The sequence below is a fragment of the Coprinopsis cinerea genome, assembly GCF_000182895.1.
Source record: "Coprinopsis cinerea okayama7#130 chromosome 3 map unlocalized cont3.3, whole genome shotgun sequence".
NCBI classification, from domain to species: Eukaryota; Fungi; Basidiomycota; class Agaricomycetes; order Agaricales; family Psathyrellaceae; genus Coprinopsis; species Coprinopsis cinerea.
The window spans coordinates 2,725,005-2,737,691 of record NW_003307542.1 but is presented as its reverse complement, the minus strand read 5'-3'; the positions used below and the strand labels follow the sequence as shown (position 1 = coordinate 2,737,691).

The 12,687-nt window shown below is 52.2% G+C and overlaps 6 protein-coding genes across 6 annotated transcripts; 2 read left to right on the top strand and 4 right to left on the bottom strand.

Annotated features, from left to right (window-relative positions):
• Positions 1 to 622: 622 nt before the first annotated feature.
• CC1G_03280 (acyl-protein thioesterase 1) lies at positions 623 to 1,589 on the bottom strand (the record flags this gene model as incomplete). The annotated part of the gene is made up of 4 exons (XM_001830691.2): positions 623 to 910; positions 983 to 1,235; positions 1,385 to 1,432; positions 1,513 to 1,589. The coding sequence occupies 4 exons, from the start codon at positions 1,587 to 1,589 to the stop codon at positions 623 to 625; spliced, it is 666 nt and encodes a 221-aa protein (XP_001830743.2).
• Positions 1,590 to 2,102: 513 nt separating this feature from the next.
• On the bottom strand, positions 2,103 to 3,013 carry CC1G_03279 (hypothetical protein; the record flags this gene model as incomplete). The annotated part of the gene is made up of 3 exons (XM_001830690.1): positions 2,103 to 2,309; positions 2,442 to 2,789; positions 2,846 to 3,013. 3 exons carry the CDS (start codon positions 3,011 to 3,013, stop codon positions 2,103 to 2,105), a joined length of 723 nt encoding a protein of 240 aa, XP_001830742.1.
• A 603-nt stretch (positions 3,014 to 3,616) lies between these two features.
• CC1G_03278 (ATP synthase subunit 5) lies at positions 3,617 to 4,482 on the bottom strand. The gene is made up of 3 exons (XM_001830689.2): positions 3,945 to 4,482; positions 3,790 to 3,892; positions 3,617 to 3,737 (listed from the first exon to the last, which is right to left on the bottom strand). The coding sequence occupies exons 1-3, from the start codon at positions 4,467 to 4,469 to the stop codon at positions 3,727 to 3,729; spliced, it is 639 nt and encodes a 212-aa protein (XP_001830741.1). The 5' UTR covers positions 4,470 to 4,482; the 3' UTR covers positions 3,617 to 3,726.
• A 1,025-nt stretch (positions 4,483 to 5,507) lies between these two features.
• CC1G_03277 (integral to membrane protein) lies at positions 5,508 to 8,146 on the top strand (the record flags this gene model as incomplete). The annotated part of the gene is made up of 5 exons (XM_001830688.2): positions 5,508 to 5,522; positions 5,622 to 5,687; positions 5,742 to 6,788; positions 6,836 to 7,633; positions 7,904 to 8,146. 5 exons carry the CDS (start codon positions 5,508 to 5,510, stop codon positions 8,144 to 8,146), a joined length of 2,169 nt encoding a protein of 722 aa, XP_001830740.2.
• A 968-nt stretch (positions 8,147 to 9,114) lies between these two features.
• CC1G_03276 (hypothetical protein) lies at positions 9,115 to 11,623 on the bottom strand (the record flags this gene model as incomplete). Its single annotated transcript, XM_001830687.1, has 5 exons — positions 9,115 to 9,329; positions 9,384 to 9,486; positions 9,549 to 9,702; positions 9,755 to 10,259; positions 10,318 to 11,623. 5 exons carry the CDS (start codon positions 11,621 to 11,623, stop codon positions 9,115 to 9,117), a joined length of 2,283 nt encoding a protein of 760 aa, XP_001830739.1.
• Positions 11,624 to 11,900: 277 nt separating this feature from the next.
• CC1G_03275 (hypothetical protein) lies at positions 11,901 to 12,661 on the top strand (the record flags this gene model as incomplete). Its single annotated transcript, XM_001830686.2, has 3 exons — positions 11,901 to 12,096; positions 12,150 to 12,433; positions 12,485 to 12,661. 3 exons carry the CDS (start codon positions 11,901 to 11,903, stop codon positions 12,659 to 12,661), a joined length of 657 nt encoding a protein of 218 aa, XP_001830738.2.
• Between the last annotated feature and the right edge of the window lie 26 nt (positions 12,662 to 12,687).

Sequence of the window (12,687 nt, the reverse complement as noted above, 5' to 3'; positions counted from 1 at the left end):
TATAACTTTTGTGAACTCCAAGGTGATTGGTCCAGTGGATGAGTTAAACCGAGAATGTCGGGTAATATGGAGGATACCTTCCATTCCGCTGGTTTGTGTCGCAGTATGATCGTTGGTGGACAAAGGATCCGGACTTCCGATCGAGTCTTCGAGTTTTGTTGACTTTACTTCAAGGTCTTTCCGTGGTTGAAATAGCGTCCAATGTGAGCAGTATACGCGCCCGAGTGTTTAACGGGTTAAACGCTGTCAGCATTGAGCTGCGGTATAAATATAGGGCGTTGAAGTTGTCCGCCTGGAATACACAGTGTGAGACAGGAGCGGAAGCACCCATCCGCTGGTCCAAGCATAATCTCTCTTAAAGGTAAGATCCACTCAGAAAACGGTCTTAGTATCGTCGAGGAATGTATACTCGCAGCCGCTTCAGATCGGTCATATTGCGCTTACATTTTGCATGAAACACATTTCGCTCCCGAACGCGCAACCTGGAGGCTGCGAGCTGAGTTTCCAGAAGTAGTGCAGGTGCACGAGGGCCGTTTGCGCAGGGGAAACACTCGGCTTGACTGTCCGTGATTCGCAGACGGGATATCAGGGAGTCATGCAAAGTTTCTGATTTTCCCGGCACTTAATCAGAGCCTGACAGCACTGTCTTCATCCACACCGCCAGATCATTCAACTCTTGATCGTCGAACCAGTGTCCCAACTCCTCGTAAGAGGCAAACCTCAGCCTGACCTTCTCTTTATCCTCCTTCGCATCCTGAGGAGTGAGAGGCTCCTTCGATCTGACAAACTCGATGCCCACATCCGAAGCCACCTTCTGGGCAGAGTACATGCTGAACTCGTACTGGACTTGGGCGTCGTGGGTTCCGTGGCCCCACCATATCGGCAGCGTCTTTGAGATAGGCGAGGCAAACTATGGCGCAAGTCCGTAATGCATCCTGGTGTCAGCAGCTCCTCGATTAACCCTGACGGAGAGCCCACCCACCTCTTCAACCTTCCTCCTCAAGGGAACATAACTACTCAAGATGAACAGCCCCGCCAGCTTCCTCTTGGTAGTCAACCCAGTCATCCAAGCGACCGCCCCTCCCTGACTGAATCCTCCAACGATGATCCGATGAGACGGGATCTTACACTCGCGCTCCTCGATATCAATCAGTGTGTTTATCCATTTGGCGGATCTGTAAAGCCCTTCTTCGTCTTCTGCGCGATTCTCGATGTCGAAGGAGTAACAATCGAACCTACGTGGGGTGCGCAGCGTGCGTCGTACGCGCGAAGAACGGGCACAGGGTGTGGGTTGTTGGAAATGGGAGGGGGCGTTCGTGGTCCGGAAAGTAGGGATATGAGTCAACCCCCGGTTTTACAGCCTTTGGTATCACTCTAAGCTTACCAGGTGTTCATTCGAGCGTTTCTGTTTCCCGTGACAATGCCCACAGGACTATGCAAAGGACACGAAAATCAATCAGCAATGTTCTCGAGGCACCCGGCTGGACATCCCCGTCGAACACTAGTACTCACGCATGAGGGAGGACAAACTTGATCCCTTCGCCATCCACCCCGAGCTTTTGCTGAACCCATTTCGCGCCGAATACCATCCCTCGGCCAGTATCCCCCAGTCCCTACGCAACAAAAACAACCTTCATCAGTAAAGTGTAACTGTAAGTTTGAGCTTACAATCGGTGCGTTTGCATGCGGATAGACAGGCAGAGAGAATTGAAAAGAAAGGCATTCCTGGTAGATCCAACTCACATGTAGCCAGAACACTGTGGCTGTGTGTCGTCCTTTTGGCTCCAATACGATACTATCCAGTTTGACCGACGGAGACCGCGCTGGGTCTTCAGTGGACGAGGAGCTCGTTACTTCAGGATCTAAACACATCTGGTAAAAGTTCGGCGTCGCGATGAAAGAAAGAATTTCTTTTCCTCAGGGGTTCACAACAGTGGCAATTAAGTTTGTGGGCGTGATACAAGTCACATTTCGATTCCCGACCGGCTCTCGGCGTTCAACATTGCAGATACACACTTCTCCCAGGTGTAACTGACTCGAGAACATGCCAAGCTGGACTAGAGATCTCCTAACTACGAAAGTGGATGACAGAATGGTGAAAACTACCAAATGTATGGTAACAACTTGTACGGAACTTCCTTCGCCCACAACTCCCACTCTTCTCCAAACGCATTATGCAACACCTCGTCCTCCCTCGGCAAACGATCAATCAAGCTTGCGGTAATAACCAACGGAACCATGGACAGCACCACAAACAACGGCTTGCCAAATCTAGTCTTCAGAAACCCTGATTCCCAAATCCACGAGCCCTAAGAGAAGAGAACCAGGAGTCAGCATCGAGTATAGGAATAACTTGAATGAATGGCTCGAATGTATTCAAATCTCACAGCGGATCACAACCTCGCCAACTCTAAAAACACAAAAAAGGCGAATAGACTCACGGGCGAAGCAAAAGTTAAGAACCCTCCGGTAATCGTGACTAGGATGGCGAGGTATCCAGGATGCCGGACGAAGGAATATGGCCCGTCTTTGATCAGGCGGTGGTCTTTCTTCAAGCTCATCTCGAATGTGAAGAATCGTCCTAGGGCGCGGTAGCATGCCCAGCGCAGATACGCGCCTGAACACGATAGAAATACACCCAGGAGGAAGGGAATGGTTACCCGTATGCCTCTGGGGTTCTCGGTGCGCAGCAATTGGGATAATGGATAGAGGAGTGATTTAGGGGGCGGAGGATAGGTCATGAGAAATATGGAGGCGACTTCTACGAGGGCGCCCGCCCAGAGGGAGAACTATGGTAGCGAGGTCAATAGGGACGCAGAGGAACGGGCACAGAAGATACACGAACGTGGACAATCCCCCGCGGTGACGAAACGCGCAGGAAGTCTTCCAGAAAGTTGGACTTGACTTGCTCTGTAGGCGCAGCGGGAGGGTGAGGTGGGGTAGTGGCAAAGTGTATGACCGACGCGGCCAAGACAAGCAAGGGGGCTTTGACCAATTGCAACGTCGACGACATGGTGGATGAAGTTGTCCAAGATACGGCAGTTCGAATTGTCCTTGGACGGCATTATAAGCATGGTTTCTTCCTAGATTATACAATCATTGAGATACCTGGTCTGTAACCGGACTTCCTTGAGCACAGGTGCTTCTCTTCGTTGGTGCAGCGGGGTCTGAGCTTCTAATACCGTCGCCACATCCGTTGGAATGGGATAGATATGGTGGATTCAAAGCCTATTTATACCTGCCAACGGCCGGGTGCTATTAGTAGAACAAATCCAGCGAACTGATGAAGGTTAGCTCAGGGTTTGCGTGAGACATGTCTAAGGCAAGGGGAACTGACGAGCATGCCCGTCAGCACCATTTGAAAGCGGTCGAGGAACCGAGACGATAAAATCGCATTCTCGAGGACAGCGAACGCGATGGTGTTAGAGGAAGCAGGCATTCGAATCAATAGAAGATAGGCGGAACTAACGAAGATGTGACACGAGGATACGTTTGAAGGTCGGTCCATGACTTGGGCATACAGCAAACCTGGAAGCAAGGAGTGCAGCTCTCATCTCATGGTCTCCGGTCATCTTCGGTGCTGGTCCACGATCATCGGGGAATGGTGTAGACAGTGTGGGGCTGGCAAGCGTTGAAGATGATCGCCTACGTCTATTGCAGGAAGGTACGAATGGGTAACTACTTCGCGTGAGTGATTAAAGACCGGATATATGAACGACCGTGGTATTAAACCGATTCTGTGGGGAATGGGAATTAGTGAAGAACAGGCACGACCGCGCTGAGACTTACGCGTCAAAACGTTGTTCAATTTTGTTACTCGTGACGACACGCTCAAGTCAACAGTCTTGTCACCAAAGTCGACAATCAAACCACCGAGAACCGAGGGGTTAACCTAAGGGACAGTGAGCAGAAGCTGCGAATGGGAAACGAGGTAGACACGTTACCTTGTTGGTGATTTTGAGGACCTTGGCCTTCTGAGCAGTCTGGGATTGCTTGAGGGTGGATTCCAAGCGGGTGAGGGTGTCCTTGGGGAGGGGGGCTGCGGACGTGACGGTGACGGTCAATTCGCCCTTGTGCTCAGCCAAGAGCTCGTTGAAGCCCTCAATAACACCCTCGGTCTCTGCCAAACGACCGTTCTCAGAGAGGAGAGCCAGCAAGTTCTTGGTGACGTCGGTGAGTTGTTCCTTCTTGCCAGAGCCCTCGACCTTGACAAGGAGGGTGTTGAGGCCCTTCTGGCGCTCCTGGAGAGAAAGAGTGGGGTTGGTAATGAAGGAGCTGACTTCGGGTTGGGTCTTAATGGCGTTGGAGACGCTGGCGAGTTCAGCAGCGACCTTGTTGAGAGTTGCAGGGGACTTGGCCAATGCAGCACCGAAGACAGCCTTGGAGTACTTGGTGGCGATGGAGGAGGCCGCACGGCGGCTGAGGCCAGCGGCCACGGAGACTGAGCGAGCGGTTGAGGCGAGCAACATGGTTTCGACGACGAGGGGAACGTTGACCAGAGCCTTCCAGCCACGCAAAAAGTCGGTTGCCTTCGGACTACGGGATCTTCCGGTTTTGTACCCTCGTGGGAACAACCTACCCCTGTCGAGCGGGATCAGATTCTTGCCTTTACCCAGCCCTCTTTCCCTTCTTCTTTCATGACAGTCGAAATGGCATTCAATTAAAGGGCACGGAATACAGAGAATGACCCATTTCCGAATTCTTCTTCTCTATGCTTTTTGTAGAACAAGCAGGCAAGTGTCGGCAAGATATCTTGCATGGAATTTGTCCGTAACCTATGCAAGTTCCATCGGAGACCCATCGGTAAGCATACTCCAGGAGGACAACATGTGTCCAAGGACGAGAAAGCTTGTCGGCCATGCACACAACACGATCCCAAGTATGTTTATGGCCAAGAACGTGGTTACCCAGAAAGAATCATACACTGACGCTATGACAAAAGTGGACACGATTTGCTATTCACACTATCGATGGGAATCGAATGATGTTCCTCAAATCGCGCTGCGGCCCTCGGATGAGGCTGTGAAATGTCGCGTTGCGTACAGGCGGCAAGAGGTCCCCGCGCGCCAACAGACTCCGATCAACGAGAGCTTAGTTATGGTCTCGAGCCTTTATTAACCTCTACGTTCCCCATGAACACCTTCCCCGCCCCTCGTCTACACCTCGCTGAGTAGTGAGACAGCCATCCGCCCACAGACGCGTTCAGCCCGGTCAAATAGCCCCATTCCAGCGATCTGGGCTTCCTGATAACGCGCACATACCCCGACACATAACAACCTCCGAAAAGAGAACAATAGACCTTGTGTAGCCTGCCGAAGGTGCAGTGTACAATGGCTTTTATCCCATAACGTATTCCCACTAAAATGCTTTATATCTAGCTCAGCTCCTGCTAGGTCGCTGTGATTGTTGACGCCCTCCTTTGCTCGCTGTCACGATGTTCTTCTTGCCCGCCTGGTTGCGGGGTTTCTTCCTTTTCCTTTTCTTGTTCACGACTTATGTTAACGCTCATGAAGACTCATTATGTGTGTAACACTCACATCAGACCGTTCCTCCTGAACTAATCCACCACAGTCACTTCTTCCGTAACTTATTGCAATCCGCCAGAAACTCTTCTTATCCAGCACTTCGAGGTCGCCTATTTCCCTGGAAATCAATCCGTATCTTTCAACCTTTCTGCAGCCAGCGTGGTGCGTGGGACATAGCTGCCACCGCAATCGATCCATTCTGACGCGTCTTTGCAGCAATCCAATGTCAACGTCACAGCCAACCTTTTCCTCAACGTTTATGGGATGAACCCCGTGAACGTCACTCTCGATCTTTGCAGTATTTTCAATGGAGACCTTTGCCCGTTACCCGCATACAACTTCACCGGCGCCGACTCTATCGTACTCCCAAACTCCCTCAACGTCGCAGATATGATCCCCCTCATCGCCTACAAGATTCCCGATCTAGAGGGTTTTGCCCAGCTTACCCTGACCGAGCCTTCCACGGGAATTGTCCGGGCTTGCGTTCAAGCTACCCTATCCAACGGATGGTCTGCTCACCAATCTGCAGTCGAGTGGGGTACGGGTGGAGCCGCGATTGCCACACTAATTGTGTCGGTCTTCTTGACCCTATTCACCACTGACGCCATCGCACCCTTCCGCTTCTTGGAACTGATGTACCTGTTCCAATCGATCGCGAGCAGCGCACTTCTTAGCCTCAACTACCCATCCGTCTATCGCGCTTTTGCTCTCAACTTCGCTTGGGCAGTAGGGCTCTTCCCTACCTCCGATTCGTCGGCCATCCAAAATTCCATCAACGAGCTGCGGCATCGTACTGGGAGTCAGCTCGCTGACTCAAGCAGTGGATCCGTCGTGCAGTTTGTCAACCGGAGGCTTAGCCCTTACAATAACGAAGTTACGACATCATCTTCTTCCGCAGGGATTAGCTCCATCTTCCGACGCGACAATGATGACCTGTCTTGGATGGGAAATGGGATGGTATCTGCGCTAACGAAACGCGCAGAGACCTTGAACGGACAAGTCGAAACCGTTACGCCCGACTCTGACAATGTTTTGGACGCCGGCCTCCCGATCTACGTCAATTCGCTGCACGTCTCGACGGCAAACGCGTTCATGACTGCGTTTTTGTGCGCGTTAATGCTCTTCGGTGTTACTCTTGCCCTCCTTGGCATTGGATATGGAGTCAATGTTCTTTTGAGACGGTTCAAGGAGAAGAAGCTCGGAAGGACCCCAGAATCCGGCTTTGACTATATCGCCTTTGCGCGTTCTTGGATTCTTCGCATCGTAAGTGTATTGGTATCATTTCGCTCCGTTTCTAACTATTTTTCTAGTCGTTGATTTCCTTTGGACCCCTTCTCCTCTTTATTTTCTACCAATGGACTCTGAAGGACTCCTGGGCCACCGTCCTTCTATCCGTTCTGTGCTTTTTGGCGATTGGGGCACTCGTCGGTTATCCGACCTTCCTCGTCGTTCGGCTTGTTCGACAAAACGACCAGTTCGCGCTCTACACGCCCGGCAACTCGTGCTTGGCGGCCAATGGTCCTCTCTATTCTCAATATAGACCACCGCGATCCTACTTCTTCGCACCTCTTCTCGCCGCAACAGTGCTTCGGTCGATCATCGTGGCGTTTGCCAAGTACACTGCGCAAGCTCAGGTCGGGCTGTTGATCGCCACCGAGGTCATTTTGGTTGGCTTGCATTGCTGGCTGAGGCCGTACCAAAGCCGTGGAGGGGACATCTTCTCAACTTACCTTGCCATCGTACGACTGGTAACCTCAGGCCTCCTCATCGCTTTCCTGCAGCCACTGGAAGTCAAACCAATCCCACGCGTAGTCATCGGGATCGTCATTGCGGTCATCTTCTCCGTCGCAGTCGTCATCACCCTTACCAGCTTCATCCTCAACCTTGGCCTGCAAAGGCTATGGTCGAAACGAACATCGACCGGCAGCTCATCTTCAACAGGGTCTGACGACTCAGCCTCGCAAGGGTCGATGCTAGAAAAGGGTGTCGTCGTTGCCGAAAGCAACCCCGCACTCGATTCTACCGCTCGGAGTCGCACCAACAACGCCCACGCCAGCGACTCGAGTGACGACTCGGGCTCTGATGAAGAGATGATCGTGTCGGCCAATGTTCGTCCCCATAACCCCACTCCGACGCAGAGCACGCCTATTGACAGTTCTTTTCTCTCCCCGTTCCCCGTCTCGCCTACAGGATCGACCGTCACGAGTTTAGACCCGCCTAGCCTTTATTCGTCCAGGGATTCAGGGACGATGACGGTTGGCTCGCTGCTTTCGAGGAGGTGGTCGTTTAGTTATTCTCAGCCGAATTCGCCGAGTGGGTCTAGTGCGCATGGGTATGCGTATTCAAGCTACGGGGGTACGAACAGGGATTCGTATCAGGGTGGTGGGTCATCTGTGGGGCACGGGTATGGCCAGGGAAGGGAGAGCGTGTTGTCGATGAGTAGGCCTCCTACGAGCATGGAGTCGTACCATGCTAGTGCGTCTTCGTCTCCCAGTGCATGGAGGCCTGGCTCGAGTTCGGGGAGCAGTAGTGGAAACGTTACGAGGCAATCATCGGCAAAGGCTGTCCAACACTACCAACAGCAACATCGCAATATCCCCGAGAACGAGACCACCTCATAGTCGGAGTACGGGATACCACTTCTCCATTCGATGTTTCTTCCTGTTCTTTGTGTGGGCGACATTGTGTTGCCTTTATGCGTTACTGATCAGTGATATTGTTGGGAATCGATCCAACAATCAAGCATCGACTTACGACAATAGAAATGGAATCAGCATTATTCAACTCGGCTCAGTTTGCCGTCTACGCTAAGCCTACACGAGGCTGCTTCTCCCTCCTGGAGTCAGTCCGGCGCAAATTGGCGAAGAGGCTATCTTGGGGGTCGCTAAAAGCCCTCAACCCTTCAAGCAATCACGAGGCTACCCGTCCCATCTTCCCGATTCTAGACCCGACTCCGACCTGGAACCCTACACCAACATCGTCCCTGTAGACGATCCCTGTTCCTTCACCCCCTACCCTGCACCACACCGCCACTCACCCATTCTTCTTCTTTCCGTACCAGACACCGTTTAATGATGTACGATGGACTAGCCTTCAACATTCACCGACTTTCAAACATTTTCACTGCATACCGTGGACACTCACTCAGTCATCCCGCATCCTTCATTTTCAATCACTAGATAGTAGTAGCTCTTCTCCTCGCATCGTTCATCACGTTCCAAGTCATACTTAGATCTTTCTCCGCACCCAAAGTTCGCGGCATCCACACTCTTTTTACCCTAGTCATTCGTTAATCTCGACAGCAATCACTTGATGTAGCCCTTATTACCCGTACTTACTCTAGTCTTGTTTTATTCGCTCGCCCCCTTCAGACGGGATCCAAATGTATAGTAGATTATCTATGGAATCAGAATTGAATCAATTGGTTTTTCGAAGTCGACATCCGACTTTTCTGACGACTTCCAAGAGAATGACTCGACCGCTCGAAGAAATCGCTTTTGCAACCATTTTCATTCCAGACATTATAAGAAATATGCATTACTTAGTTAATTAGCCCCACCTCCACTCAACTCACTTGTACCCCCTCTACTTAAGCACGACACTGCACACCCATCTTCAACAACGCAATAGCAGCTTTATGCTGGCTAACCGCCAAAACGATGAAACAATGCCAAATGGCATGCGAGCTTCCTCCAATCACGTCGAGTTTCTGTCGGATATTGGGTGGGAGGAATCGTTCGGGGACGTGCGTTGCGTAGAAGACGAGACCGATGATGTAGGAGAGGAGCGAGGGGAAGATTACGCCTAAAGGAAGGGAGGGGTTTGAGATATGTTCATAGGAGATTGGGAAGGACTTACAGACAAACTCGTACATCTCGCGCCAGGAGTGGAGGAAACCCAGTAGTGCCATCGGAGCCAAGCCCGAGAAGGCCATCGCGACGAAGAACGCGACGCGATATAGCTAGAGGAGAAGGATCAAGTCAGGATAAGTGCATCAAATGAATTGGAGAAACGAGAACGTACTCGGTACTCGTGCATGTTGAACCACTTCATGAAAGGGAATATGTTACCCAGAACACCCGTGAGGAGGCAAAGCCCCAAGAAGCAGTAGGATAGCGTCGGATGGCAGTCCTGGAATCCGTAGTGCACAATGGTGGCGACCGTAGCACTGATCAACCTATTCCAACCCGTTAGACCCAATCCCAAATGAACAAAATCCCAGCACTCACCATCCAATACCGATATAATCACACCTCGCACAAAACTCCACACTCCTTTTATCCGCACACCCGCTCATCGTATGCCAAACCGCGCTCGCAAACAAGCACATCAAAGCAAACGACATGAACGCATACTCGATCGGATCCTCCATCTTCGAAGTCTCAAGAAGCTTGGTAGCTCCCCGAGCTTCAATCAACGGAGTGATCGCGAGCGGGAAGGGAGGGGTAGGTAACGATGCAAAGAACGAAGTGATACCGTAATAGCAGGTGGAGAGAATAGAAAAAATAGATAGGGTGATGGATGTAGTGTAAGATGCGATGAATTCCAACCATGGGGGTAGTGCTGTGGTGTGGGGTATATGGGATGCAAGTGTCTGATGGATGGTGTCTAGATACGGAGCAGATGTGGTTTTGACAGAGGCCCAAAGCGAGTGGATGTAGGATGCGGATAGGTTGAAAAAGACGAGGTTGGAGAACCAGATGAGGAAGGGGACTAGGTGCGTGTGGATGTTGACTGGGCGGAGAGGGGTTAGCACATATTTTTTCAAGGGGAACTTGTGTGATCAACTTACGTGTTTCGTTGTGGAATTCGAAAACACTGCGAACGAGCAGCCCCCATCTTTCGATGGGAATAAAGCGATACCCATGCACCACGAAAGGGTTGTTCTTCCAGTCGTGTGGAAGGTCATGGTAGCTGATGAGGTGAACACCGTGCAAGCTACGCTGCACAGCGCGCTTGATTTCCAAGGCCATAACCTCAAACTCATCTTTGAGGACATCCAATTCGTGGCCAATGCCGTCGCGAATGGCGGTGAGTTCGTGGCCAATGATATCGAGTTCGTGGTTAAAGTTCTCTCGCATATGGGCGAGGTTTTCCTTCATATGATCGAAACCTTCCCGCATGTGTTCGAACTGTTCGCCAAGGGTCTCCATCATTTCCTCTTGTTGTTCGCGCATCGCTTCGACGTTGGCCTCGAAGCCGTCCCGAACGTCAGAGAGGTACTCGCTACCAAGAGCGACGATGCTCTTGCGTCTCTGTCTTGTCGTTGGCGGCCTGAGTTTGCCATCGTCACTCTCCTCTTGACCCTCCTCCAACTTTGATCGGACTTCCATGACGAGCGCCTCGAGACCTTCTGCAACCGACGCAAAGGTCGGCCACGAAGCAAAGTCGGTAGATGACAGGTTGAATGGCGAAGTGGGGAACGGGAAAGAAACAGAAGCGAGGTGCTCCCGTAAGGTTGTCAAATGGGTTGATAACGTTTCGATATACTTGGGATGAAACTCCAAATCAATGTCGTGAAAACGTGTGCGGGCGTTATCGAGCGTTTCTTCGTCAATCATTTGGGGCATGGTCGGGACTTGTGGCCATTCGGGTAGCTGAGGGAGTTCGATATCGGGGAGGTAGGTTCGAACGTGCGCGAGGACGTCGAGGTAGCCCGTCTCGGCGCTGGGGAGCTGGGCGTTGAGGGACGGGAAATGCGATACGACTTCGGAGCGAATGTTGCTCAACATGTCGAGCGCTGTCTTGGCCCATTGTCGCGCGTCCTCCAACGTGGGGGCGGAGGGCAGTGCCGCTGTCGCCTGGCCCGAGGATGTCGGGTTGCTCACGCCGATTCCTGCCATCCCTAACAACCTCGTTTCGAGGCTCTCGAGGTACGTGAGCACTAGCCATCGTAAGGAAGCCAGAGTCTGCGTTGGTGATGCTGAGGAAAGGTCCAATGCGTCGACTGTCCTCGCTGGGCGCGCAACGTCTGTGGAATGGTGGAGGCGGAAGCCGAGTGCAGCGAGGTGTGACGGTGCTGGAGGCGCTGATAATCGTCGTCGCTGTCGCGGTGGAGCCATATTTTTCTGAGGTCGGAGCGATACGCCCGTCGCCATTGTCGTTGGGGAGTGCGTCGACATTGTGTAGGTGCGGTCTGAGCAGGTAGAAAAAAAAAAGGAGCGTGGTCGTCGGATTTGCTACGACGAGATAAGGAGCATATAGGTTTTACGAGAAACGACTAGCTCAGACCGTTCTACGCAATGGTTTGGGGACAAACTAGAAATCATATGCACCACACACAACAAGTTGGATCATCGTACGGCCGCCATCACCCTTTGTCAGCACACCTTGGCGCTAATTTGGCGCTCGCCGGGTTGACCCCGTTTCCGAACCATGCACGCCCTTTCCAGGTCGATACCATGTTCTGCCTGTCGCTGCTACAGATCCTACGCCGCCTCAGCTAGAATTCTCGCAAGAGCGGCGTCCACCACAGCCCAGCAGTTTCCATTCCCTGCCCACCGCAATCCGAGCCCCCATGAGGTTTTTCATCTGCCTCGGAATGCCACAGAGGCAGACATAAAAGCGAGGTGTGAGTGTATCTGCTGTATTCCTTGAAGTTTCCATCTCACCGAAATGCCGTAGATTTCGACCTTGTGCGGCTGTATCACCCGGATAAAGCGTCAGACGTGCCCGCGGATGTGGCCCACCACCGGTTCCAGGTTATCACCCATGCCTACGACGTACTGCGAGGGAAGAAGGCGTCTGGAACTGTAGACGGGGACCAGGCGAACCCTTCTGTCGACCTCAGATACCAGACAACAGCAGCGTGGCGGACAATGCACCGGCGTCGAACAGAGGAGCTGTACAAGAGCGGTGCTGCGGACGACAAGTGGAAGGACAGGTTAATCGTGGCTGGAGTCATCGGTGTAAGCTCGGTTCTCTCCGCTATCCAGCTTTGGCCTAATGCAACCAAATAGACGATACTGTTCGTTATCACTAACACGATGACGACACGGAGAGAAGTCATGGCAGAGTTCAGCAGGAGTAGGGAGCAGAGTGCCGCCCAGCAACGGCATCAGCGGCGCGTTCAGATAGCTGCTCAAGAGGCGCGACTGGCTGCGGAGGAATCAGCACCTAGCGCAGAAAGTTCATGACACCACCGGGGATGCACACCACACTT

What these genes read in the sequence shown, in the direction of transcription:
- CC1G_03278 (XM_001830689.2), bottom strand. Translation starts at nt 4,469, where the DNA reads ATGTTGCTCGCCTCAACCGCTCGCTCAGTCTCCGTGGCCGCTGGCCTC. An exon ending in TCCTCAAAATCACCAACAAG is followed by an intron (nt 3,893 to 3,944) that starts GTAACGTGTCTA and finishes ACTGTCCCTTAG; the next exon opens with GTTAACCCCTCGGTTCTCGG.